This window comes from Bos grunniens, chromosome 4, assembly GCF_055505025.1.
Source record: "Bos grunniens cultivar Pamir isolate PY7600 chromosome 4, Bosgru_T2T1.0, whole genome shotgun sequence".
NCBI classification, from domain to species: domain Eukaryota; kingdom Metazoa; phylum Chordata; class Mammalia; order Artiodactyla; family Bovidae; genus Bos; species Bos grunniens.
Genome location: NC_141168.1, coordinates 69,289,034 through 69,315,157, shown reverse-complemented (window position 1 = coordinate 69,315,157; position 26,124 = coordinate 69,289,034). Strand labels below are relative to the sequence as shown.

At 38.0% G+C, this 26,124-nt stretch overlaps 1 protein-coding gene across 4 annotated transcripts in view; it reads right to left on the bottom strand.

The window, feature by feature from the left end:
* The window catches only part of CFTR (CF transmembrane conductance regulator), a 264,214-nt gene that overhangs the window by 155,249 nt on the left and 82,841 nt on the right, over window positions 1-26,124 (bottom strand). For all 4 annotated transcript variants that reach the window (XM_086396784.1, XM_086396783.1, XM_086396785.1 and 1 more), the window contains exons 2-3: window positions 22,989-23,099; window positions 16,505-16,613 (exon numbers count right to left, since the gene is read on the bottom strand). In XM_086396784.1, coding sequence (XP_086252910.1) covers window positions 16,505-16,534 — 30 coding nt within the window. In that variant the 5' untranslated portion in view covers window positions 16,535-16,613; window positions 22,989-23,099. The remainder of the gene's footprint in view (window positions 1-16,504; window positions 16,614-22,988; window positions 23,100-26,124) is intronic.

Here is a 26,124-nt window from a genome sequence, read left to right as displayed (position 1 = left end):
GTTATGACCAACCTAGATAGCATATTCAAAAGCAGAGACATTACTTTGCCAACAAAGGTCCATCTAGTCAAGGCTATGGTTTTTCCAGTGGTCATGTACGGATGTGAGAGTTGGACTGTGAAGAAGGCTGAGTGCCGAAGAATTGATGCTTTTGAACTGTGGTGTTGGAGAAGACTCTTGAGAGTCCCTTGGACTGCAAGGAGATCCAACCAGTCCATTCTGAAGGAGATCAGCCCTGGGATTTCTTTGGAAGGAATGATGCTAAAGCTGAAACTCCAGTACTTTGGCCACCTCATGCAAAGAGTTGACTCATTGGAAAAGATTCTGATGCTGGGAGGGACTGGGGACAGAAGGAGAAGGGGACGACAGAGGATGAGATGGCTGGATGGCATCACTGATTCGATGGACGTGAGTTTGAGTGAACTCCGGGAGTTGGTGATGGACAGGGAGGCCTGGCGTGCTGCAGTTCTTGGGGTCGCAAAGAGTTGGACATGACTGAGCGACTGAACTGAACTGAACTGGACTGTAGCCCGCCAGGCTCTTCTGTCCATGGGATTCTCCAGGCAAGAATACTGGAGTGGGTTGCCATTTCCTTCTCCAGGGGATCTTCCCAACGCATTCCCAGGTCTCCCGCATTGCAGGCAGAAGCTTTATCCTCTGAGCCACCAGGGAAGCACAGGATGAGTTAACAAGGGAAGACCAAAGTTGTGTTTTCCAAATCCACTTTGTCTGATCCTCAACTGACCACTGAATCAAACTGTTCACCAAATCATTACCACTTTGCCTGGATATGTAAGAACAGATTTGAGCACATGGATTTGAATCCAGACGGTCTAAGTCTTAACCATTTTGCTAAACTGCCTTCAAAAGAAAAAGACATAATTCTTGTTTCATGGTGGTCTAGTGAAATGGGGATATGAGGCTAAACCTTGCCTGGAAATAATGCTATGCTAATTGAGTCTATTTCATATGTATATTTTCAACCAGACAGCCCCTCTCCCCTTTTTGCCTAGCGTTATTCTCCCTCAGCTGATAATTTGCTCCACCCACCCCACCCCCACCCCCATTTTCTACAATGTCTTTTCTAAACCTCAGTGCCCAACTCCATCAGCCCACTCATTCTCAATAGGTAAAGTGCTTTCCTATAACCACATCACCCCCACAAGCTATAAGCCATAGTGCCATCCTTGACTGACTACAGGCTTTACGTAGCTATTCATTCAATACTTGGTTTTCAGTACCTCATTTCAAATTAACTACGTAGACCAAGGTTCTGAATGTAAGAAAAAGTTCAAACCTTTTTAAAAACTTTCCAAACTAATCACAAACATGGAATATTAGAATTCTCTCATCCCATATAGCCACATTTTAATATAAGTTTGAATTGTACCAAACAGACAGATACTAAAAAAAATAAACAAACATGCTAACAACTTACCCAGATAAACCAGGTAAATAGTTGGCCATATCTACTAAAGAGTCTATTTATCTTCCCAGGTGGCTCAGTGGTAAAGAAGCCACCTGCCAATGCAGGGGGCATAAGAGATGTTGAGAAGATCCCCTGGAGAAGGAACTGCAACCCTCTCCAGTACTCTTGTCTGGGAAATCCCATGGATAGAGGAACCTGGTGGGCTGAAGTCCATGGGGTCGCTAAAGACCCAGGACTTAGCGACTGAGCACACATGCACACAGAAGAGTACCTTCTATCTAAAAGGTAAATAAGTGCAGAAATTACTGCTTGTTGGCATGTACCATTTTATGCATGCTTTGTACTTTTGTTACATGTACATTCATTTTTACAATATATAGAATTGTTTTTGAGGCTGTAACCTTTATATAAATGGTATCATATTGTGCTGCTTGCAACTTTAACTTTTTAAACACAGTTGTGTTTCTGACATGTAGCCCCAATGATACTTATATATCTACCTCATTTATTCTAAGTGCTGTTTACATGACATCCTGTGACTAAATCAGGATAATCGCCCCATTCCCTATGCTGGGGAAGATGGGCTGTTCCCATTCCTCAACTATTAAATCTGTGCAAGTGCTGCCCTAGCTGTTTTTATTAAGTTCTATAGATTCATGCCAAACTTTCTCTAGAATAGATCATTTATTTCAAAATAATTCCTTAAACTATGAAAATGTACAGTCAACATGAACCTTAGATTTGAAACTACATGTATAAATATATCCGTAATACAAATATAATTTTCATAGTATGCTTATAGTGGCACTATTTCATCCTCAAACTTAATTTTACATCAATGTTTTATCCTAGAATTTTTCCATATTATGTCTACATTCTTCATAGACAAATGTCAATGCCACATCTATACTGATTTATTTTTACACTAATATTGGGTTTGCATTTGGTTAAAATGCTCTCTTGATTGCAGTCAAGAGGAATGAACTCATATGTGCCACCCATGTTGGATATACTGTGTGTGGCCATGAAGCAGAGAATAAGTTGGGAGCACTACCAGACATAACAGATAAAATGTCATTTCTTGTTCATTATAAGACTTTAGCCAGAAGACTATGATGTGTGACAACTTTCCATGAATCCAGCTGCTTGTATCATAATTAGCATAATCACCTTCCTCCTTTTTCCAGGACTAGTAGATACTATTATTGAATATAGAACCACTGATAAAAACCACCATGCATATTTCTAAGGAGTGACTCTTATCTATGGAATGCCAAAAAAGAATATTCTGAGGGAAAAGAGAAATATTTTAGTAATTGAGCTGTACACAGAATTTTTAGAGTTAGAAATATATGGGTTTACTTAAGTTTTCTCCTACTGAGTAATCTGAACTAAAGTCCCTGCCACTGTATCACCATTATATTTTTTCCATAACCTGTCACCTCACAACAGAACTATTTGCAGAATTGGAATTCAGTTGTGACTTATAACAAAATAAATAAGACTGTGTTAATCTGATTCAGATACCTATTCTGCAGGTTGCATGACTGAATTAATTAGCTGTCACCTTACCTCAAACAAAAAGAGAACATATTCATCCTTTGAACAACAATGGCTATTCCACAACGACATTGGTAGCATTACTCTGGAGGGTACATGTTCACAGAAAAAAGAAAAGAAAAATGCAGAAAATTTTTGGTAGAGAAAATTTTAATAATTTGACCATCTGCCAACAGCAAAACATAAACCTCACTGCCACATGGAACCCATCAACATTCAGGGACAAAATCAGCACTCCAGACCCCTCCTCCTATAGTTTTCCATGCTCTGTTTTAAGCAGCATGTTCTCTAATATTTATAATGAAAGCACTTACAGACATCACCTGATTTTATTATTTGGAAAGGAAAACAATGGTAACTGATACCTAGGCTTAATCTATGTGTGCAGTCCTTTAAAAAACCATCCTGGTAATGACGGGGAGAAACACAGTCCTCTATTCTTACTTCGTGTGAACCCTGTTGCCAGACTATTTTCATTACACAAGAAAAGTCCCAATTTGCGACCATATAAAATAGTGCAAGCTGACTAAGGCTTGAATGTAATGAGGTAGAATGCAAATTTATTTAAAATTTGATAAAATATTTTATTTTTAATCAGACACAAATCAAGATGAAATTAAGAGTTCACTTAGATAATGGGAGAAGCCTGATACCAATCTTTAAGTCAGCGCGACAAGGCAATAAACACTGAAGTGAGAGTCATGAAATCCAAGTTCTTATCCCAGCATGTTACCTACACTCTGTGTCACCTTAGTCACTTCCCTCCTCTTGACAGTTTCCTCACTCATAAACTAAGTGGTGGAGCAAGCTTATCTTAAAGATCCCCTCCAGAGCTAATATCTCAGATTATATGATCTGAGTTCAGGGAATCCCACGGCAGAGGCTGAGGATTCCCTGGACAATTGTCTAGCACACATCCTGATGTTGCTATGTGTGTTTTCTACTCACAGGGATGCAGGTATGAATAATATGAGTTCAGAAGACCATCTGGGTAGAGGGGGTCAAGCTAGAGAACAGCACAAGTGACTACCTTCCTGTTGGGAATATATTTAGATTAGCCTGCCAAGAAAAAATTAAGAAGCCTGAAAATACCTCCTGGGAAATACATCTGGTCTCTCCCGGGATCCTCTAGACCTCAGCTTAAATGAACTGTAGTGGAGTCTGAATCCTTTAACCATTTTGTTTTATCTGCACACTTAGGACAGCGTCAGATGTTTCTAGAGATACGAACGTCCGCTGGATAGTTAAACCAAGAAAGAAAGTTCAGGTGAAAACAGAAAACTTGGTTCATGCTTGCAATTACATTAAATTAATTAATCCCAAGATTACTTTAAAAATTATAATTGCAAATCCAAAGCATAGTTGTTTCTAATATAGGAGGAATCAGTTGAAAAACCTCTAAGGTTACATTGTTTTCTATAGTGTACAGTCAGTAAAATCATCATTATCATCTCGACTTGCTTTATATATATTTTATGTATCTTAATCCCAGAAATGTAGAAAGAAAGCAGAAATTATATAAAATAAGAAAATAGATTCCTAGATACCAAGAGTAATAATTAAGTAAGCATCCCATTTCTAGTAACAATACAACAAATGATACATTGAAAATACCAATAATTAATATATACATATCTTAAAATATATTCTAAAAAACATTACTAAGACATATTTTTAAAGTCTTAAGTAAATGGAGAGACTGTAAACTTTCTAAAAAGAAAAAATGAATATTACAAAGCTAACATTCTCTTTCAAGTTATTGTATAAAATTAATACAATCTTCATCAGAATTCCTAGTGGATATTTGGGCATGAACCATAAGAGCAGGGACTGTCAGCTTTTCCAAGAGTCCCAACATCATGCACCATACCTAGCACAGAATATCCATTCAGCAAATACTTGAATCAACAGATAAAATGATTCAAAATTTCATTTGGAAAAAAACAAGAGACTAACCAAAAACATTTGGGGAATAAGAATAATGTGTGAGAAGATCTACCTTACTGGGTATTAAATTATATTATACAGCTCTAATAGTTTGGGGAATGACAAAGAAATAGACTGATTTGTCTGGAATATTCAAGAACAGGTCCAAGTACAGACAGTAATTTTATATGTAATAAAATATGTCATTTTATTTCAGTGCAGAAAGTACAATAAACAATGGAGACACTCACACTTATTTTTTAAAAATTAGATTTCTATCTCAGACATGGGCTTCTCTGGTGGCTCAGACAATAAAGAATCTGCCTGCAATGCTGGAAACCCAGGTTCAATTCCTGAGTCAGGAAGATGCCCTGGAGAAGGGAATGACTATCACTCTAGCATCCTTGCCTGAAGGATTCCATGGACAGAGGAGCCTGGTGGGCTATAGTCCATGGGATCACAAAGAGTCAGACACAACTGAGCAACTCGCACTTTCACCTTCATTTCATACATACATCCAAATAAATTCAAATGGATTCAATAATTACACATAATGCTGGATGCTTGGGGCTGGTGCACTGGGACGACCCAGGGGGATGGTGTGGGGAGGGAGGAGGGAGGATGGTTCAGGATGGGGAACACATGTATGCCTGTGGCGGATTCATTTTGATGTTTGGCAAAACTAATACAATTATGTAAAGTTTAAAAATAAAATTTAAAAAAAGAAAAAAAAAAGATGAAAAAAAATTTTTAAAAGAAATATGCACTTACAACTCTGGGTAGAGAAGATTTTTTAAATGTCAAATGTCAAAGACAGAAAACAAACCTAAAACAAAAAGTACAGGTATGGGCAGCAAGGTTTTAAAAATTGAAACTTCTGATCATTAAGAAAATAAAAAATTAACAAAACCCACTAGAAACAAATAACAGGCTGAGGAAAATAGCCTTTCAAAAAGCAATAAGAAAATAAAAATAAACAAATAATATTAAAAGGCAATCAATTTACACCCCTCAAAAACATGTATATATAAATGCTTAATACATGTGCGTGCATGTTAAGTCATTACAGTCATGTCTGACTCTTTGAGACCGCATGGCCTGTAACCTGCCAGGCTCCTCTGTCCATAAAAACTGTTTAAACTCAGTAGGAGACAAAAATAATTCAAATAAAAATGATAATACACTCTTTTAACAATTTGGAAATGTTTTTAAAATTATAATACCTATTGTTAGGACTGAATTTTCATACTTTAGTATAAGGAAAGTAAATTAATACATCTTTTCTGGAAGGCAATTGGAAAATACTAAAATTTAGCTTTTAAAGAGATGTGCATTGAAAGATTATTTATAACAGTGAAAAATTGGAGGCAATCTAAATGTTCAATGATGAGGAACCGATAAAATAAATTATGGTACAGCCACATGAGTCATTAAACATTAAAATGACTAGGTACAAAAGTATCTAATGATATGAAAAGGCATTCATAATGCATTAAGAGAGGTAAATTTATAATGCATTATTTAAAGTAATGATTCACATCCCTTCGTTAAGTATATATATTCTTATGGGAAAAAGTTGGAAGATAAGCATCAAGTTTATCAATAATTATCTGATAATTTTCTTAATCATAAAAACACTCAAAATTAATAAACTTTAGATAGAAAGTTGTATATACCTTATGATAGTAAATAAATGATAAAAAGAAAACACACATACAAAAAAATGGAAGTGTAAACACACAGGCAGGGATATACCCAGAATTTACCATAAAATACAAACAGTACTGGCTTACATACCAAAGGAAAGGCTTATGATTTGAGAGAGTAAACAAAAGTGTCAAATTTTTATTTATCTTGATACACTACAGTCTGATGGAAATTTTTGACTTTATACTAACTGCTAAACAAACATTTTACATATTTGACATAGAAAATAAAACCTACCCACTGTTCAAACTATGCAATTTTTGCAAAAATGTATGTACACCAACACCAAGAACAGAATTCAAAAGTATCATCATAGTATCTGTCTACCCTGAAGCATGTTTTTAGATTCAATGCCTAACTGAAAATGTTTTGCTTTTGGTATTTTCCTTTGAGTGTTTATTGATTTAATAACTATTACTAGCAATGTCTTTACTAGAAATCTAAGCTATGTTCTTCATGTTTTATAAGAACATGTTCCTGGACTTGCTGATATAGTAGCAAGAGTAGGCTTAATTCAGAAAATGGAATACTATAAGATATGTTAAAATATCAATTTTAATTTCTGAAATAATAGTTAGAGTCTAGGTATTTTTATATGCTCCAGAAATATGAAATTGGTACTCTAAGACTTGCTTCTAGAGTATGGAAAAATAAGTAAATGCAAATAATAGGAGTATTTGTAAAGGTCGGTATAGACTATATTTAATGGTACAGTAACAGGTAACACTTATGAAGCACTTTCTTTGTACCAAGATATACTCTACATGCTTAACTTTAATTTGCACAATAATTCTATGAAGTAAGAGCTATTATTGTCTCCATTTACAATTTTAAAAAACTGAGACAAACAGTCTAAATAACTTGTCCAGTGTCAGACAGCTAGCAATTGGTTAAAACTAGGATCAAACCAGTTTGGTAACAGAGCCTCAACTCTTATTTATAACATTAAATCAAAATGAAAACTGTTATAACATGACCTGGTTTTCCCCAAGATGATCATCAGTACAAGCATTGTGATTTGTTCAACATTAAACTACCAAATCAAGTTATGGTAATATCACTGCAATTTAAAATAAATACTATTTTTCTAGGCCCCATATGATAGACACATAATTTAAAAGTTAAAAGGAATCATAGAAACTGTACACCATCACCACATCACACTCATGAGTCACCACTCGATACTGGTTAACTAGAAGACATAAAGAGGCCCCAAGCTCACAGCAAGAATGAGGAAACTGGGCCACCGGTCCCAAAAGAGTCGGACATGACTTAGTAACTAAACAACAATAAACATGCAGTTTAAGCTGTTAAGTACAATACATGATCACAGACGATTCCTAATTTATAAATCAACTTAATTCTAAAGTTTCACATGTGAGAACAGATGCATTTTGCCCCAGAGACAATATCCTATGAGACATGGTGTTGGATTCCTAAATTCGTCTTTAAAACCACATGTAATGCTAAATGCTTGTGCAGCAACTTTGTGTTCAATAGTACTGTAAAAGCCTAACCAACCCACATAATATTGTTTTTAACAGAAAGAGATTGGATCATCTCTCCATGCAATCTTGAGAGTACCTCCTAGCTACACCTTTGCCCTCTCCATGCACATTGTCATCTACTCTCCAACAGTCTTGAGAGAGAGTGCCAGAGTAAGACACAGAAAGTTAATAGTTAACATTGGGACTTTGAAATAAACCCTTCAGTTCAGTTCAGTTCAGTTCAGTCACTCAGTCGTGTCCGACTCTTTGCGACCCCATGAATGGCAGCACGCCAGGCCTCCCTGTCCACCACAAACTCCCGGAGTTCACTCAGACTCACGTCCATCGAGTCAGTGATGCCATCCAGCCATCTCATCCCCTGTCGTCACCTTCTCCTCCTGCCCCCAATCCCTCCCAGCATCAGAGTCTTTTCCAATGAGTCAACTCTTCACATGAGGTGGCCAAAGTACTGGAGTTTCAGCCTCAGCATCAGTCCTTCCAAAGAAATCCCAGGGCTGTTCTCCTTCAGAATGGACTGGTTGGATCTCCTTGCAGTCCAAGGGACTCTCAAGAGTCTTCTCCAACACCACAGTTCAAAAGCATCAATTCTTCGGCACTCAGCCTTCTTCACAGTCCAACTCTCACATCCATACATGACCACTGGAAAAACCATAGCCTTGACTAGATGGACCTTTGTTGGCAAAGTCATCTCTCTGCTTTTCAATATGCTATCTAGGTTGGTCATAACTTTCCTTCCAAGGAGTAAGCGTCTTTTAATTTCATGGCTGCAGTCACCATCTGCAGTGATTTTGAAGCCCCCAAAAATAAAAGTCTGACACTATTTCCAGCTGTTTCCCCATCTATTTCCCATGAAGTGATGATCTTCATTTTCTGAATGTTGAGTTTTAAGCCAACTTTTTCACTCTCCTCTTTCACCTTCATCAAGAGGCTTTTTAGTTCCTTTTCATTTTCTGCCATCAGGGTGGTGTCATCTGCATATCTGAGGTTATTGATATTTCTCCCGGCAATCTTGATTCCAGCTTGTGTTTCTTCCAGCCCAGCATCTCATGATGTACTCTGCATAGAAGTTAAATAAACAGGGTGACAATATACACCCTTGACATACTCCTTTTCCTATTTGGAACCAGTCTGTTGTTCCATGTCCAGTTCTAACTGTTGCTTCCTGACCTGCATACAAATTTCTCAAGAGGCAGGTCAGGTGGTCTGGTATTCCCATCTCTTTCAGAATTTTCCACAGTTGATTGTGATCCACACAGTCAAAGGCTTTGGCACAGTCAATAAAGCAGAAATATTCCTGTTCGTTTCCAAGGCAAACCATTCAATATCACAGTAATCCAAGTCTATGCCCCAACCAGAAACACTGAAGAAGCTGAAGTTGAACGGTTCTATGAAGACCTACAAGACCTTTTAGAATTAACACCCCAAAAAGATGTCCTTTTCATTACAGGGGACTGGAATGCAGAAGCAGGAAGTCAAGAAACACCTGGGGTAACAGGCGAATTTGGCCTTGGAATACGGAATGAAGCAGGGCAAAGACTAATAGAGTTTTCCCAAGAAAATGCACTGGTCATAGCAAACACCCTCTTCCAACAATACAAGAGAAGACTCTACACATGGACATCACCAGATGGTCAACACCAAAATCAGACTGATTATGTTCTTTGCAGCCAAAGACGGAGAAGCTCTATACAGTCAACAAAAACAAGACCAGGAGCTGACTGTGGCTCAGATCATGAACTCCTTATTGCCAAATTCAGACTTAAATTGAAGAAAGCAGGGAAAACCACTAGACCTTTCAGGTATGACCTAAATCAAATCCCTTATGATTATACAGTGGAAGTGAGAAATAGATTTAAGGGCCTAGATGTGGTAGATAGAGTGCCTGATGAACTATGGACAGGTTCGTGACATTGTACAGGAGACAGGGATCAAGACCATCCCCATGGAAAAGATATGCAAAAAAGCAAAATGGCTGTCTGGGGAGGCCTTACAAATAGCTGTGTAAAGAAGAGAAGCGAAAAGCAAAGGAGAAAAGGAAAGATATAAGCATCTGAATGCAGAGTTCCAAAGAATAGGAAGAAAAGATAAGAAAGCCTTCCTCAGGGATCAATACAAAGAAATAGAGGAAAACAACAGAATGGGAAAGACTAGAGATCTCTTCAAGAAATAAACGCTTAGCCACACTTAATCTCAGTGGGATTCCTGTCCCTTTCATTCAGGGACTCCTTGGCCATGATAAGTCCACCTAGTTCTTTTCTCACAACTGTAACTTCTAACTAGCCTTTCTCTTCTTCTATGACCCTGCAAGTCCCTGCTACTCAAAGTATAGTGCTAGGAAAAGAGCATCTTCACCTGGGAGCTTTTTTCTTTTTTTAATTTTTATTGGCATATAGTTGATTTATATTATCGTGTTACTTTCTTGTGAAGTGAAGTGAAGTCGCTCAGTCGTGTGTGACTCTTTGCGACCCCATGGACTGTAGCCTACCAGGCGCCTCAGTCCATGGAATTTTCCAGGCAGGAGTACTGGAGTGGGTTGCCATTTCCTTCTCCAGGGGATCTTCCCAACCCAGGGATTGAACCTGGGTCTCCCACATTGCAGGCAGACGGCTTTACTGTCTGAGCCATCAGGGAAGCCCTTTCTTTTAGAGATGAAGAATCTTAGGTTCAACTCAGAAACTTCTATATTTTAGCCAGGTGGGAGGAGCCGCTGCCTAGTATGTATATAAAAGTTTGAGAAACATTGTCCTTCTGTCATTAAGGGAGCTAATAATTATTTCTATGTTTAAAAATTTTTGATATCATCATTTTAAAAAATTCAACTAAAAAGTTCCAAAAGTACCACCCCACCCCCTATATCCTCACCTTAGATTCTAACGAAAGTCAGATGCATTCAGTGAAAATGTTCATGCCAGTCTACCTCAATCAGAATCACTGGGGGAATTTTATTCCAGAGTCCATCTCAGACCAAATAAACCACTTTATGTAGGGTCAGACTGGTTACACTATAGTAAAAATAACGTGTTTCAAAGAAATCTAAACCATATAATTTTCCAAACCTTGTCATAGGAACTGGATAGTACACTATGGGCTGCACAAGTAAGTATAGCCATGTCTTAGGAATGGGGGTTCTAGTAGAGGACAGAAATATTCAGGATACAGGGTGAGTGTAGGCAGTATAGCATTCAAGACCCCAATGGGGTAAGAGAAGAAGTTAGATAGAGGGGATGGGAAAGGAAGCTGAAAAGAGTCCTCCATGACAGTCATCTAGATTTGCTGGAGGTAGCTGACCTTTACCATCTGAGCCACCAGGGAAGCCCACTTTCCTGGTGGCTCAGATGATAAAGCATCTGCCTACAATGTGGGAGACCTGGGTTTGATCCTCTGGAGAAGAAAATGGCAACCCACTCCAGTATTCTTGCCTGGAAAGTCCCATGGATAGAGGAGCAATGGTAGGCTACAGTCCATGGGGTCACAAAGAGTTGGACACAACTGAGCAACCTCACTTTCTTTTTGACTTTCACTTTCAGCTGACCTTAGGTTAAAGGGACATGCTAGTAAAAGTTATGCTTAAAGCTCTTCAAGCCAGGCTACAGCAGTATGGAAACCAAGAACTTCCAAATGTACAAGCTGGGTTTAGAAAAGGCAGAGCAACCAGAAATGAAATTGCAAACATTCCCTGGATCATAGAGAAAGCAAGGGAATTCCAGAAAAAAAAAAAAAATCTACTTCTGCTTTATTGACTACACTAAAGCCTTACAAGCACAACAAACTCTGGAAAATTCTTAAAGAGACGGGAGTACTAGACCACCTTACCTTTATGCAGGTCAAGAAGCAACATACAAACTTGTACGCAGGTCAAGACGCAACAATTAGAACTGGATATGGAACAATAGACTGGTTCCAAACTGGCAAAGCAGTACATCAAGGCTGTATTGTCATCTTGCTTATTTAACTTACATGCAGAGTACATCATGTGAAATGCCAGGCTGGATGATTCACAAGCTGCAGTCAGGATTTTTGGGAGAAATATCAACCTCAGATATGCAGATAATATCACTCTAATGGCAGAAAGTGAAGAGGAATTAAAGAGCCTTGTGATGAGACTGAAAGAGAAGAGTGAAAACGCTGGCTTGAAACTCAACATTCAAAAACCTAAGATCATGGCATCTGGTCCCAACACTTCATGGCAAACAGAAGGGGAAAAAGTGGAAGCAGTGACAGATTTTAGTTTCTTGGGCCCCAAAATCACTTCGGATGGTGACTATAAGCATGAAATTCAGACACTTGCTCCTTGGAAGGAAAGGCATGACAAACCTAGATAGCATATTAAAAAACAGAGGTATCACCTTGTCAATAAAGGTCTGTATAGTCAAAGCTATGGTTTTTCCATATGGTAGTTATGTAAAGATGAGAGAATTGAATCATAAAGAAGGTTTAGAACTAAAGAACTTATGCTTTCATACTGTGGTGCTGGAGAAGACTTTTGAGAGTCCCTTGAACTGCAAGGAGATCAAACCAGTCAATTCTAAAAGAAATCAACCCTGAATATTCATTGGAAAGACTGATGATGAAGTTCCAATGCTTTGGCCACCTGATGCAAAAAGCTGACTCAGTGGAAAAAACCCTGATGCTGGGAAAGATTGAAGGCAAAAGGATAAGAAAGTGGCAGAGGATGAGATGGTTAGATAGCATCACCAACTCAATGGACATTAGTTTGAGCAAACTCAGGGATATAGTGAAGGACAGGGAAGCCTGGCGTGCTGCAGTCCATGTGGTTGCAAAGAGTCAGAGTCATAACTTAGTGACAACAACAGCAACAATGAAAAGGGACATAAGTAAGTCAAAGTGCCTACACCAGAGACTACATGTGTAGAATTTCCCCAAACACTCTCTTCATTAGCAGTATGCCTGAACTCAAACACCTACCCAATGTCTTTGTCCAAACATGACGACAAAGATCTTCTTTGGCAAGACAGACTGTGGGACTTGACAACTCTAGCACCACAAGTCCCAAGACATCTTTATGCCCCTTAAACTTCTGGGGCTTAAGAAATTTAAATAATAAAAGTAGTTTGACCCAAGTTTTACTGATGTGTATCTCAATTTGATGATGGAAATATGCCCAGAGCTGCCTAGGAGTCAAAAATATATTTGAGCACGCACTTGTAAATTTCTTATCATAATAAAAGTATCATGATAACCATATTCTCTAAGTAATCTGCTTATAGAACTCCCTTCCCTTGACTCCCTCTAACTGTCCTTAATTGACTCACATAATTTTTCAACAGTCAGTTTCTCTCCTATGCTCAGAGTCTTAGATGTTAAAGGCAATTTTGTATCTGGCTGCTGAGTCAAATGCAGAAAAGAAAAAAAAAAAAACAAGTACATAGTTAATGAGGAGACGCCATAGCTAATATGACTTAAAATTACATCACTATTGCAGAGAGACAAACTCTTTCCTGATGGCATTTCCTTTTTTTTCTTAACCTTTCACAGTCAACAGCAAATTTTATAGTACTTTTTCTATCAGTCCTGAAACCAATCAAACCTTCTTTACACCATAATTATTCTGGTTTAGAGGGACTAAGAACACACAGGACATCTTGAAAGTATGTCCATCTTTTACCAAGAGTAATGTTATAGCAGGTTCGAGAATCCCTGCTCATTTAATGAAACAAAAATTACCAGAATGACACACACAGAGGAAAGAAGAAACACCCAGAAAGAATACAATAAATACCAAGGCATTTGGTACAAGTTGTTTAAAAGGAGAGAGGTCTTATTAGAATAGTGAATTTTTCTCTCCTTCTTTTCTTCCTGTAACCGATAAAAAGAATGGAGTAGAGAGATCAGATGTCCTGAGAAGCTACAATCATCTTAATGACCACCATATAAATTCTTAAAGACTTAACAGTTTTCAACATTTTCACTGCTTAAAACTGCACAGTGAGGCCATGAAGGCTTTACTCTGTGACAAGGCTGAGAAACCCACAGCCTCAGCACACCTGTGCCAATAAATATTCTCTCCCTGCCTTCCCACCATACACATGTCAATTGCTTTCCCCATCAGTCCTTTTCCTCACCCATATTCTGCTGGTTATCAGCGGAAGTTGAGCTGATGGAAATCAACTTTGCCCTTTAAATGTGCTGTCAGTTCCAGACCAGGGGCTTTGGGCCCGGCTTAGCTCAGGAGCATCCGTCACTCCTCACTCCCACCTCTGGGTAGTTAATTAATACACCTACAAAGGCTTTAAGATTCCTTTTGCTGGGATATTTTTAGGCTTGAGACATTTAAGAACAAGCTAGTCTTTCTCCACATTCACTTCATTCTTCTACTACTTAATTTTTTCTGTATCTTTGACCCTTAGCACTTCTGGCTCTTGGGTGGATTTCACACAATTCCTTTCCAAGTATAAGCGGAAACATTCCAGTTGGTTCCCCTGTCCTGCCACCAAAATATGAATTTTCTTCAGATTTGTCCCTGAGGTGACCCTAGAAGAATCCTCAACCTTCAAACTTTTAACCTGTATCTCCTGAGAATATGCAGAGTAGATCAGCAGGCCCAAGACTGATTACTACAGCCACCATTCTATTTAGTACTGACATACAATCATTATATAGTGATAGAGCAATTATAATCTGATCTAATGGAAGGGTCACAGGCTTTGGAACCAAAGAGACCTGGCTATCACCAAATTTGCCATATGCATAACTTTGGAAAAGTTAATTTCCTGCATCTCAATTTTCCTTTCTGTTGGAGACACTAATGCCTGCTTCATAGCATTACTAGGAGAATTAAACAAAATAATCTTTATAAAGGGCTTAATGCTGAACCTGGAATAGCTAAGATACTCAATAAATATTAAACTATATTTTGATCTGTGTATATCAGACCAAACATAAATTTTATAAATATGTTCATGCATCATCTAAATTTCCATGTTTAGATGAGGGCTTTTGTTCACATGAAACTTCTATCCTGGTGGAATCTAGAGGAACAAACTATCTCACAAGTCAGGCAGAGCATAAAAAGGACTTAATAATTCAGCCTTTCTCCCAGCTTCTACTCAGTTGTGTTTATGTTAATCAATGGAAGCAGCATGTGATGGAGAACATGAAGAAAAATGAGTTTCACCACGGCCTTAGTAATGGCATAACAATTATCTAAAGTAGTCACTTTGATCCAAGGATGACCATTATATGTTATGGCCAGAGAGAATTGTACTTTTAATACTCTGATTCAAAGGCAGAGTTTGTAGTCAGCAAGGCAATCAACACATTTTTTTAAATAGATAAAACTGTTTCCCAAAGTCTGGGTGCTCACATTAAGAAAAATCACCTCAAAAATATCTTAAAAGATAATGAATTCCTCAGCTGCCTTATTCATATTTACAAATAAAATAGCATCACCCCCAAACTACTGCACATTTCCATACAGATAGATAAACAGATAATTTCAAAAGGCAGAAGAATGTCTTCCATGAGGTCATCAAGAGGATTATAAAACATGTGATCATCCTTGTCAAAACAAATGTGGAAACGTACTTATTTGGTATGCATTAAGCACAAGTTCTTAAAGCAATGCAACTTGCGGGGCACCTCTTGGGGAGCACTAATGCACTCCTCACTTCCAGAGGCATAAAGACCAATATAATTGCAACACAAATCCATCCAGTTGGTACCTAACCTCCCAAAGTAAATATTGTACAGTAAGTTTTCAACTTGCCATCACTTTTACAGGTTACAATCAAGGATACAAAATGATGCTCTGGTGATGTAAAAAGTAATAGATTAGAGTCACATTTGACAGCAGCTGGGGAACATAGACTGCACTTGAGCACCATAAAGCCTGGAGTCCTCACACATGGAGATCTCTTCACAATGCAGGTGACACAGAAGATTGAGAAAACATACTGCAGGAGTACTTCACTGCTGTATTTTTAATTTTTGCTATTTAAAACAATTCAGCATGCAGATATGATTTCAAAATATTACAAATACTTATGTATGAAATTAGCTGAATTTTACCTAATTCTCCTGATACTGTCTCCTGACCTTATGTAGAATATAGGAAAATAAAATCACCCGTAATCTTATATTCCAGTACAATAATGTGATTTGTGATAACAGAAATGATTTTTTTTAAGATTTATTCTACTGAACCCATTTTAAATTATAATACGCCACCTGTGTTCCAGTATCTCTTAGTTCCAAAGCACTTTTTACTTGTCTCCACTAAAGTTTTAGTGGTTTCTTTGTATTTGGAGTTAGATTAGTCCTTTTTCCTGTGTACCAGATTACCCTATTCCTTTTACAATCTTAAAAATGAATGTAATTATTTTAACTACAGTGAGTTTACAAATAAAAGCCTTACCCCTAAATATAATATGATTCCATAGAACATAAATCTCCAGAAAAAGCATCGTCGAAGGGCATTTATGAGTTTGGGATTTTTCTTTGAAGCCAGTTCTCTGTCCCATTCTCTGCAAAAGAATAAAAAGTGGGACCAGTAAGTTGCATGTGCAAATATTTGAATTCTCTATTTCCCTTAACATAGTTTTATTCACACAAGTACATCCATGGAGATTAACCCAAGTGACCAGAGAGACAAAAACTTGTGGGGGAGCTTCCAACACTATCTCAGGCAGATATTTGGCTGAATTCAATGCTCCACCATACACTAATTTTCAAGGAGTTGACTTCATGACAAGTCCACATTATATATGCTAAAGAAATGTTCTGGGATTCTAAAAATGAATGAATGTGAGAGTTGGATAAATAAAATACAACACTTATGAATACACATAACCATGCTTGGAACAAGGTGAAAAATAAATACTTAATTTTTTCCTTTACGTCTTATTCTTTATCTATTTGTAACTGTAGTGGATTGTACAAAATTTTGCTGTAAAACCAAAAACAAGGTTAAAAGTCAGGTGGATTTTTCTGTGATTTAACATTAGAAAAACTTATTATTTGGATTTTGTTTTTAAATGTAGGAGTATGGAACAAATATCATCAAATGTCACTTTCATATAAAAGTCTTTGGAAAATTGGGATATAATCAAATTCTGTATTTTCTGGTAGAACAGAAATTTAAAAGTATGAAAAATGGTTGGTATTAAATAAATGTTGCTTTTTCTTTAAATACTATACATCCATAACCTGATTATATTTAAGGTTTTGCCATTACTTTCTGTTAATAAAAACCTTCTTCTTTCCAAGTGGTTAAAATATATCCCTAAATGTTACCCTTCATCTTCCTTTTTATACTGTACAGAGATGAGAAATTTCACAGGAAAGAACTATATAAAGATTCTGCATTTTTTCAACAGCTATTCTCATCACTGGCTTTCTCTAGTAGCTCAATGGTAGAGAACCTGCCTGCCAAAGTTGGAGACTCGAGTTCAATCCCTGGGTTGCGAATAACCCCTGGGGAAGGAAATGGCAATTCACTCCAGTATTCTTGCCTGGGAAATCCCATGGACAGAGGAGCCTGGTGGGTTACAATCCATGGGGTTGCAAAAGAGTCAGATGCAACTGAACAACAAATTCTCATTACTATCCATCTACCTTTATTAGAGGTGTTCTAAGTTATTCCAAAGGAAGCTCACACATCTGAGATATGAAGGCAGATTTGGCAATCATGGGCATTGTACATGGACACTCGCGTTCCTGAGAAGCTTACTATCTATCATGCCTAAACCCTATGCCATCCATCTATCTGCTCACACTCTTTCCACTCCTTACTCACACACAGTACTTGCCTCCCTTCCATGTCATGCAGTGATTCACAACAGGGTAAGAAGCAAAATATGGAGGCAGAATCTGCCTCTTTCAAAGGAAGAATGAGTCGGATGAGAAAACCAGGAAGACAGGTGGTACAGAAACCAAAGAAACGATTTCAAGGTGGGAAGAAGTGGTCAACCCTGAAGTCATGGTAGGAAGATGTCATTATATTTCATATTAAGAGACCTCTGGTGAACATGGTCAACATCATTTTAATAACATGGTAAACACAAAAATTATAGTCAGGGAGCTGGGATGTAAAGGAAAGGAGGAGAAGTGGAGAAACCAGGAGAGCAGAGAATATTAACAATGAAAAAAATTAAAAAAAAAAAAAGAATGGGGTAGCGATCTGAGGGGGAAAACAAAGCTGCAGAATTTTTTTTAGTGGATGGGACTTGTACTCCTGGAACATGAAGGAATTGGCAGTGAGGGTAGATGCTGTGTTAGACCCAGTAAGCATTCTGAACACCAAGAGCTGAATCACAAGGGAAGAAATTTTATACTTAGCAAGTACGTAGCTGAGTTATACTCATGAAATGGATGTGTGGTTTGCACACAGGAGAGTTACACAGAGTTCAAATCCAAGGTCACAAACTGAGCCAGATGGACCAATTTACTTCAACTGCAGGGTAACTGCCTGAGGGCCTTTGTCACAAATCAGTTTTCGAAATATGAGGCAGGGTCACTTTCCAAGGGTGTAGTGGAAACAATGACTGACTTTATTTTTGGGGGCTCCAAAATCACTGTAGATGGTGATTGCAGTCATGAAATTAAGACTTCCTCCTTGGAAGGAAAGTTATGACCAACCTAGACAGCAGAGTTGGACACAACTGAAGCGACCTAGTAGCAGCAGCAGACAGCATATTAAAAAGCTGAGACATTACTTTGTTAACAAAGGTCCATCTAGTCAAGGCTATGGTTTTTCCAGTAGTCATGATTGGATGTGAGAGTTGGACTATAAAGAAAGCTGAGCGCAGAAGAATTGATGCTTTTGAACTGTGGTGTTAGAGAAGACTCTTGAGAGTCCTTTGGACTGCCAGATCCAACCAGTCCAACCTAAAGGAAATCAGTCCTGGGTGTTCATTGGAAGGACTGATGTTGAAGCTGAAACTGCAACATTTTGGCCACCTGATGCGAAGAGCTGACTCATTTGAAAAGACCCTGATGCTGGGAAAGATTGAAGGCAGGAGGAGAAGGGGACGACAGAGGATGAGATGTCTGGATGGCATCACCGACTCAATGGACATGAGTTTGGGTAAACTCCAGCAGTTGACGATGGACAGGGAGGCCTGGTGTGCTGCGGTTCATGGGGTCGCAAAGAGTCGGACATGACTGACTGACTTAACTGAACTGAGAGTTACAAAGTACCATAAGTGTATGTTACTCTTCCAAAATGTTTGAATAAACTCTAAGTAACAACTTTTATTTAAAAAAAAATACATAAGAGAAGAAAGAAGAAATACCCCCCAAAGACAAAAATATTAATAGGGTTTATGGACTTATGCTGGCACACAGCTGTTGAATTGGAAAAAAGTGGGTACATTTGATATGAAGACAATGAAAACTGAGGAGAAAATATGTTAGACCAGATAATACTACAAATTCAGGTATATGTCCTCTATTCAGCCACAGATAAAAATAAACCTGGAGTAAACAGGTTTTGAGTAGCCTAGTCCTACTGTGATTAATCTTTTGTTCAGCATCCATTTAGAACTTAGATATTCACTATCTACTAGATTATTTTGAACTTGCTGATAAAACTACAATGTATTATGTTTATATATTTTATCCCTGCAGCACTGTTACAGGTTTTTGCATAATGTCAGCCATTTCACATTCAATCATCATTTATTCATTCAACAAATATTTACTAAGCACCTACTAACATGGCCCTACATGTCTTCAGGTTCCACATCTGTAGATTCAACCAACGGGGGAAGGAAAATATTCACCAAAAATTTTTTTTCAAAAAGTTTCAAAGAGCAAAACTTGAATTTTTCATGTGCTGGCAACTATTACATAAAATTCACATTTTATTAGGCATTATAAGTAATCTAGAGAGATAATCATGATGGTGTGATCACTCATCTAGAGCCAGACATTCTGGAATGTGAAGTCAAGTGGGCCTTAGAAAGCATCACTACGAACAAAGCTAGTGGAGGTGACAGAATTCCAGTTGAGCTATTTCAAATCCTGAAAGATGATGCTGTGAAAGTGCTGTACTCAATATGCCAGCACATTTGGAAAACTCAGCAGTGGCCACAGGACTGGAAAAGGTCAGGTTTCATTCCAATCTCAAAGAAAGGCAATGCCAAAGAAAGCTCAAACTACCACATAATTGCACTCATCTCACATGCTAGTAAAGTAATGCTCAAAATTCTCCAAGCCAGACTTCAGCAATACGTGAACCATGAACTTCCTGATGTTCAAACTGGTTTTAGAAAAGGCAGAGGAACCAGAGACCAAATTGCCAACATCTGCTGGATCATGGAAAAAGCAAGAGAGTTCCAGAAAAACATCTATTTCTGCTTCATTGACTATGCCAAAGCCTTTGACTGTGTGGATCACATTAAACTGTGGAAAATTCTGAAAGAGATGAGAATACCAGACCACCTGATCTGCTTCTTGAGAAATTTGTATGCAAGTCAGGAAGCAACAGTTAGAACTGGACATGGAACAACAGACTGGTTCCAAATAGGAAAAGGAGTACGTCAAGGCTGTATATTGTCACCCTGCTTATTTAACTTATATGCAGAGTACATCATGAGAAACGCTGGGCTGGAAGAAGCACAAGCTGGAATCAAGATTGCTGGGAGAAATATCAATAACCTCAGATATGCAGATGACACCACCCTTATGGCAGAAGGTGAAGAGGAACTAAAAAGCCTCTTGATGAAAGTGAAAGTAGAGAGTGAAAAAGTTGGCTTAAAGCTCAACATTCAGAAAACGAAGATCATGGCATCCGGTCCCATCACTTCATGGGAAATAGATGGGGAAACAGTGGAAATAGTGTCAGACTTTCTTTTTTTGGGCTCCAAAATCACTGCAGATGGTGACTGCAGCCATGAAATTAAAAGATGCTTACTCCTTGGAAGGAAAGTTATAACCAACCTAGATAGCATATTCAAAAGCAGAGACATTACTTTGCCAACAAAGGTCCATCTGTTCAAGGCTATGGTTTTTCCTGTGGTCATGTATGGATGTGAGAGTTGGACTGTGAAGAAGGCTGAGCACCAAAGAATTGATGCTTTTGAACTGTGGTGTTGGAGAAGTCTCTTGAGAGTCCAAGGGAGACTGCAAGGAGATCCAACCAGTCCATTCTGAAGATCAGCCCTGGGATTTCTTTGGAGGGAATGATACTAAAGCTGAAACTCCAGTACTTTGGCCACCTCATGTGAAGAGTTGACTCATTGTAAAAGACTGATGCTGGGAGGGATTGGGGGCAGGAGGAGAAGGGGACGACAGAGGATGAGACGGCTGGATGGCATCACTGACTCGATGGACGTGAGTCTGAGTGAACTCCGGGAGTTGGTGATGGACTGGGAGGCCTGGTGTGCTGCGATTCATGGGGTTGCAAAGAGTCGGACACAACTGAGCGACTGAACTGAACTGAACTGAAAGTGAATATATGTAGGTTATTTGCATATAATATAACATTTGGTATACGGGACTTGAGCATCCATAAAGTTTGGTATCCATAGGGGATCTACCAAGGGACAGACTCTATTCTAGACTTTATTCTGTTTATTTATCATAACCAGAACAAACCAAACAAAAACAAAAAAACAAAAGTAATACTGCCTTAATGGCACTTACATATACTAAGTGCTCAATAATAGAAACTGGTGCTTGATCTTGGAAATGTGAATCTGCTACTTTCACTATCCTAATTCTTTGAATAAAACCAAGAAACAATAAGGCTAAACACCTTATGTGCCTTGAAACTTCAAAAGAAATTCAATGAGTTTAATGAACATAAAGTAAACGAATTATAAGTCTACTCAACTATTTTATTTTGGTGCTGTTAAAAAGTAGTTGCTTCTCTTTCTTTTTTGCCAACTCCCTTTCCCTTTCCCCCTCATCTGGTATCAGATCCTGTACTGCTGGCACAAGACTCTGTCCAGCTCATTCACAGATTGTTGTTGGTCCAAGAAGTAAGCATGTGACTCAAAAGTTTCTGGGATTTTTCACTTTTGGAAAAAAGACTCTTTCCTCAGTGGTCTGTAAAGACATGAAAAAAGCATTCTGAGGACCACTGCATGGAGGAAGCCAATCTGAGACAATAAAACCAGTTCCTGGTTCCACTGAGTCCCTAACGGCAGTTCTGTCCCTAAGCTTTTACACAGATACACTACATGAGTCAATACATTTCCTCTTTTTATTTACTTAAGCTACTTGATTGGATTCCCGTCACTAGCAATCAAAAGGATTGTAACCAATACTCTTTAAAAAGAAGACTTCTTTACAATGGGAAACACTGTTTTTGGGGAAGCTGGGAGTATGGACCCAAGTTTGAATCAGAGCTCAGCCATTTATTAGCTGGAAAATTTATCTCTCTGAGCCTCAATTTGCTCTTCTATAAGATAGAGATAATGATACTTTCCTTCCAGAGAGGCTAAGAGGAGATACCATACCTGGCATTCAACATGTGCTCAAAAATATGAAACTTCTACATATTCTTGACATCCAACTGCCTTTACCCTAAGATTTCTGAGTATGCGTATCTGTATTCACGATTTAAGATTCTAGAGGCAAATATACACAACTTGCTTCATAAAGATGTTGTTCCGGTCTTCACAAAATCCACTTAATGTTCTTTAAGTGACAGATAGCTTCTCAGAATTCAAATATGTATTTTTCAAAAAATAAAAAAGATCTTTTCCCAGGGAAATGGTTTTCTTTCATCCCTTCTATGGTTAATTCTTAATTGATCAAGACTTCATCAAGAAAATAGGATGTTCCTATTATTAATACCCCATTTTAAGAATTAGGCCCTCCAATAGTAGTTCTCTAGTCTCTAATAATATTAATTTCTCTCTTCAACTAATAAACAATGTTCATGAACATACCTTTCCAATTTTTCAGATAGATTGTCAGCAGAATCAGAAGAAGAGATATGGTATATGTCTGACAATTCCAAGCGCTGTCTGTATCCTTTCTTCAAAATTGGTCTGGTCCAGCTAAAATAAAGAGAGGAGAAACAGATATAACTGTTAACTTGATCTCCAATGTAGACTTGAAATCAGATAAAGTTTCAAATTTTCTAGCATGTGGAAAAGAGCCGCGCATAAATATGAGAATAAAGTAAGGCATCTTCTATGAATATCAGAGATTCATATCTCACAGAACTCAACTGTATAAAACATCAACACCTCTGAACTGACATGACTATAGCTTTTTCTAAAAGGATTAGGAATGGTGGTAGAATCTTTCCCAGAGAGGAAAAAAAAGAAAACTGCTAAACATTCTATACTAAAAGTATAAAAATCTGAAAGGAAGGGCGGGAAGGAGAGAGGTGGGAAGAAATTTCCCTAAAATAACCAGATATTAAAAGTTTATAGTTTGTTGAAGTCCAGCCTCTACAAAATGATCTATGAATGATCAGACAGACACTCAAACAACACCCAACATATCATAGTACAAACTCCTCAGCAATGTGCTATTTGTGGAATGAACTAACTATAGCTAGAGGGCTAATGAGTAGTGTGTGTCAATTTGTTGACTTAATCATCACCCCTGAATGACGGTGGGGATCATAATTTTCTTGTGTTTGTCTCCTCATCTTACAACAGTTACGCACTTCGGCCCGCTACATATCTAATAAATAACAATTTATGATGGAAGCTGGCCTGGTAAATGATTAGGCAGGATACTGCAGTTATTTTCAAGTACACGTTTCTAACTATTGTGAATAAGGCAAAATAATCTTCACAGAGAGGCTTTCCAGGTGGCTCAGTAGTAAAGAATCTGCCTGCCAATACAGGAGATGTGGGTTTAATCCCTGGGTGGAGAAGATTCCCTGGAGAAGGAAATGGAAACTCACTCCACTCTCCTTGTCTGAGGAACCCAATGGATAGATGAGCCTGATGGGCTACAGTCCATGGGGTTGCAAAGAGTCAGACACAACCTAGCAAATAAACAACAACAATGATCTTCACAGAGGTGAGAAAATCTAAAAACAAAACAAAGAAAAGGGAAAACAAAGAGGAAGGAGGGAGGGGCAGGAAAACTGTTAAAGAAATTATGTACAAAAAGAGACTTCTAAATGAAAGTTGTTGAGCAAATGAGACCTTTCTCATGTGAAATGGCATGTATTTATTAACAAAATGAATTGAAGTTGAAATTAGTGATTCTCTGGAATCAAGATTGCTGGGAGAAATATCAATAACCTCAGATATGCAGATGACACCACCTTTATGGCAGAAAGTGAAGAGGAACTAAAAAGCCTCTTGATGAAAGTGAAAGTGGAGAGTGAAAAAGTTGGCTTAAAGCTCAACATTCAGAAAACGAAGATCATGGCATCTGGTCCCATCACTTCATGGGAAACAGATGAGGAAAAGGTGGAAACAGTGTCAGACTTTATTTTTCTGGGCTCCAAAATCACTGCAGATGGTGACTGCAGCCATGAAATTAAAAGACGCTTACTCCTTGGAAGAAAAGTTATGACCAACCTAGATAGCATATCAAAAAGCAGAGACATTACTTTGCCAACAAAGTCCATTTAGTCAATGCTATGGTTTTTCCAGTGGTCGTGTATGAATGTGAGAGTTGGACTGTGAAGAAAGCTGAGCGCTGAAGAATTGATGCTTTTGAACTGTGGTGTTGGAGAAGACTCTTGAGAGTCCCTTGGACTGCAAGGAGATCCAACCAGTCCATTCTAAAGGAGATCAGTCCTGGGTGTTCTTTGGAAGGACTGATGCTAAAGCTGAAACTCCAGTACTTTGGCCACCTCATGTGAAGAGTTGACTTACTGGAAAAGACTCTGATGCTGGGAAGGATTGGGGGCAGGAGGAGAAGGGGACAACAGAGGATGAGATGGTTGGATGGCATCACTGACTCGATGGACATGAGTTTGAGTGAGCTCCGGGAGTTGGTGATGGACGGGGAGGCCTGGCGTGCTGTGATTCATGGGGTCGCAAAGAGTCGGACATGACTGAGCGACTGAACTGAACTAAACATATGTTTTTACTCTTACTATCTTTCTTTTCTTCAGAAAGTTCTAAAGTTTGGTGTCATTGAGAATTTGGTAATATCAAGGCATGTCACCCATCAAAAATTAAAAGAGTGTTTTAGCAGTATCTGAGAGGCCAAATAAACTCATGACAGCAAAGTATTCTAGCAAAGCTACTCTGAATAAAAAGAGGAAATGCTATGCCAAACACAAACATTTTGACATTGTTTCAGGGCAAAACTACAAAAGGCTCTTATGTCTACCTTCACCACTCCCACCCAACGGGTCCAGATTCTTGTTTACACTTCCCTGGTCTTCACCCCTTCCCTGCGTTCCTGGTGTATCTACAACTTGTCCTTCCTTAAAATTCAACTGAATTTAAGAGACAAAGAAGGTCACTACATAATGATCAAAGGATCAATCCAAGAAGAAGATATAACAATTATAAATATATATGCACCCAACATGGGAGCACCGCAGTATGTAAGACAAATGCTAACAAGTATGAAAGGAGAAATTAACAATAACACAATAAAAGTGGGAGACTTTAATACCCCACTCACACCTATGGATAGATCAACTAAACAGAAAATTAACAAGGAAACACAAACTTTAAACGATACAATAGACCAGTTAGACCTAATTGATAGCTATAGGACATTTCATCCCAAAACAATGAATTTCACCTTTTTCTCAAGCGCACATGGAAAAAAAAAAAAAAAACAGCTTACTTGAAAAAAAAAAGTATTTCAATGAAATAGCAGTAAATAGAAATTATGATTCCTCTTTCTATGAAATGTCAAACATTAGGAGAAATAATATTAAAATCCCCAAATACCTCCATGATAGCAATATTCAGGAAATAGTTTATGGTAAACATTTTTAATAAACAGCAGCATAAAATAAAATAAAAAAAAAAGAATAAGCATTTATTATAGGAAAGTTACCATGTGCTTATAGAATTTTGGGCAATTGATTGAAGAAAAGAATTCAGCTGAAAAGTGTTTTAAATGGCTAGGTAAGAATTTTTAGGA